We start from the raw sequence: 2,740 nt of genomic DNA on the forward strand, positions 1-2,740 counted from the left end.
TATTTGATGTAAGTAAAATAACTTAAACAATTCAATTTAATACAAAGAAAACACTTTGGACATTTTTACTAAGAGCCGAAATCGATTGAGAGAATTAAGCAAAAAAAAAAAAAAGGTGAAAAAACAAAAACATAATGCATCCTAATCCATTTGATTACTAATTTTATTGATGATTACACTCATTATTTTAGCCCCAAACATTTGTTGTAAGTTAAATAACTTGAGCAATTAAAATTTAATATAAAAAAACACATTTGACATTTTTACTTATTATTTCTTACTAATAATTTTAAGAGCCGGAATCGATTGAGAGATTTTAGCAAAAAACGATCAAGATGAAGTCAAAAAGCAGTTTTGTAAGAAAAAAATGCAGCAGGAAGTTGCAGTTTTGACATTTCTAACTTAAAAAGAAGAAGATTGTGTTTAAAAAACATCAAGATGGTCAAAATGTAGAACAAAGTCCGACTAGATTGTTGACAGGAAACTGTCACACCTCACCATGCCATATTAGGACCTCACTTCCTGTCCTGTGCTTTTATTCTGGTGGCACTTCCGTTTTTTCCCGGTGTTTACCCCCCACTCCTGGACTCCTGCCCCTGATCCTCCTTCCAGTTCTCTGCTCCCAATCAGGACCGTCCAAGTCCACTTTGAACTTTTACACGCGTAAGTTTTTGCTGTCGTCCAGCATTCTCATATATGTATTTCTTCATTTCTTTGTGTAATTCAGCGCAGGAATAAAAGGCCCTGAGGACTGAAGGAGGACCTGAAGGGGACCGGAGTGAAAGCGGATCTCAGCGCTGACTTGGTCCTGTCCAAGTTGTCCAAGGTTTATTTTGGTCTCAGTTCTGCCTTCTCGGCTTTCTTTGCACATCCTTGTCCCTCCTCCTCGCTTGTTTTGTGTACCTCGGTCCACCTTGGTCCCGCTTCCTGTCCTCGGTCTACCATGGGGAAGACCTCTTCGTCCAAAACCTTCATGGACTGTCTTTGTCTTTGCTTGTCCGTGAGTACTTCCTCCACACGGATTTTGACACTTGGCGCCATCTTGGAAGTGTGCTAACGATAATGCTAACCCCTAGCATGCTAACTTACGCTAGCTTTTTGAAAAATTTTGTTTGTGTAAACATAAAAAAAATCCACATTTTGATGCCGGGCGCCACCTTGGAAGTATGCTAACGTCTCCTATATTAGCATGCTAACGTTTTATGCTAAGTTTTCCTCTAATTTTGTATGTTTACACCTACAAAATAGTGCATTTTCATACTTGACAGAGTCTTGGAAGAATGCTAACATTAACATGCTAACTTACGCTAGCTTTTTGAAAAATTGTGTGTAAACATAAAAAAATTCCACATTTTGATGCCGGGCGCCACCTTGGAAGTATGCTAATGTGTCCTATATTAGCATTCTAACGTTTTATGCTAAAAATAGTTTGATGCCAGGCGCCGGGCTTTAGCATGCTAACATTTTTTTGCTAAGTTTTCAGCTAATTTGATATGTTTACACCTACAAATTTAATACTTGCCGCAGTCTTGGAAGAATGCTAACATTAGCATGCTAACTTATGCTATCTTTTTGACCAATTTTGTTTGTGTAAACCGAAAAAAATATATATATTTTGATGCCAGGCATGCTTGCATTAGCATGGTAACATTTTTTGCTAAGTTTTCAGCTAATTTTGTATGTATACACCTAAAAAATAGTGCATTTTAATACTTTCCGCAGTCTTGGAAGAATGCTAACATTAACATGCAAATTTATGCTAACTTTTTGACGAATGTTGTTTGTGTAAACCGAAAATATATACATATATATTTTGATGCCATGCGCCGGGATTTAGCATGCTTGCATTAGCATGCTAACCTTTTATGCTGAGTTTCTAGCTAATTTTGTACATTTACACGTACAAAATAGTGCATTTTAATACTTGACACAGTCTTAGAAGAATGCTAACATTAACCTGCTAACTTATGCTAACTTTTTGAAAAATGTTGTTTGTGTAAACCGAAAAAAAAAACAAATATATTTTGATGCTTGCATTAGCATGGTAACATTTTTTGCAAAGTTTTCCCCTAATTTTGTATGTTTACACCTACAAAATAGTGCATTTTCATACTTGTCGCAGTCTTGGAAGAATGCTAACATTAGTATGCTAACCTGTGCTAACTTTTTGACAAATTTTGTTTGTGTAAACCGAGAAAATATATATCCATGCTATCTTTTTAGCGAATTTAAACCTAAAAATCCTGGATTTTTATGCTGGCCGCCATCTCAGAAGTATGTTAGCATCTCTTGTATTAGCATGTATGTTTGGGTCTAAAAATAGTGCATTTGAACACTTGCTGCCATCTTGGAAGTATGCTATCATATTTTATGTTAGCATGCTAACGTTTTATGCTAGCTTTTTGGTTGAGTTTGTAGGGTTTGGCCAAAAAATAGTGCATTTCAATGCTTGCCGCCATCTCGGAAGTATGGTAGCATTTTTTATGTTAGCATGCTAACGTTTTATGCAAGCTTTTTAGCTAATTTGAACCTAAAAATTGTGGATTTTGATGCTTGCCGCCATTTCAGAAGTATGCTAGCATCTCTTGTATTAGCATGTATGTTTGGGCCTAAAAATAGTGCATTTGAATACTTGCTGCCATCTTGGAAGTATGTTAGCATTTTTTATGTTAGCATGCTAACGTTTTATGCTAGTTTTTTAGTTGAGTTTGTAGGTTTAGGCTTACAAATAGTGCATTTG

The 2,740-nt window shown here is 35.9% G+C and overlaps 1 protein-coding gene across 2 annotated transcripts in view; it reads left to right on the forward strand.

Annotated features, from left to right (window-relative positions):
- The first annotated feature begins 289 nt into the window (after nt 1-289).
- clk2b (CDC-like kinase 2b) overlaps nt 290-2,740 on the forward strand; it is a 16,561-nt gene continuing 14,110 nt past the window's right edge. Inside the window, exons 1-2 of one of the 2 annotated variants that reach the window (XM_061915212.1) lie at nt 290-663; nt 728-1,000. In XM_061915212.1, the coding sequence (XP_061771196.1) occupies nt 944-1,000 (57 nt within the window). In that variant the 5' untranslated portion in view covers nt 290-663; nt 728-943. The remainder of the gene's footprint in view (nt 664-727; nt 1,001-2,740) is intronic. The other variant, XM_061915213.1, reaches the window with a different exon arrangement.

Source organism: Nerophis ophidion, linkage group LG11, assembly GCF_033978795.1.
Source record: "Nerophis ophidion isolate RoL-2023_Sa linkage group LG11, RoL_Noph_v1.0, whole genome shotgun sequence".
Taxonomy (NCBI): domain Eukaryota; kingdom Metazoa; phylum Chordata; class Actinopteri; order Syngnathiformes; family Syngnathidae; genus Nerophis; species Nerophis ophidion.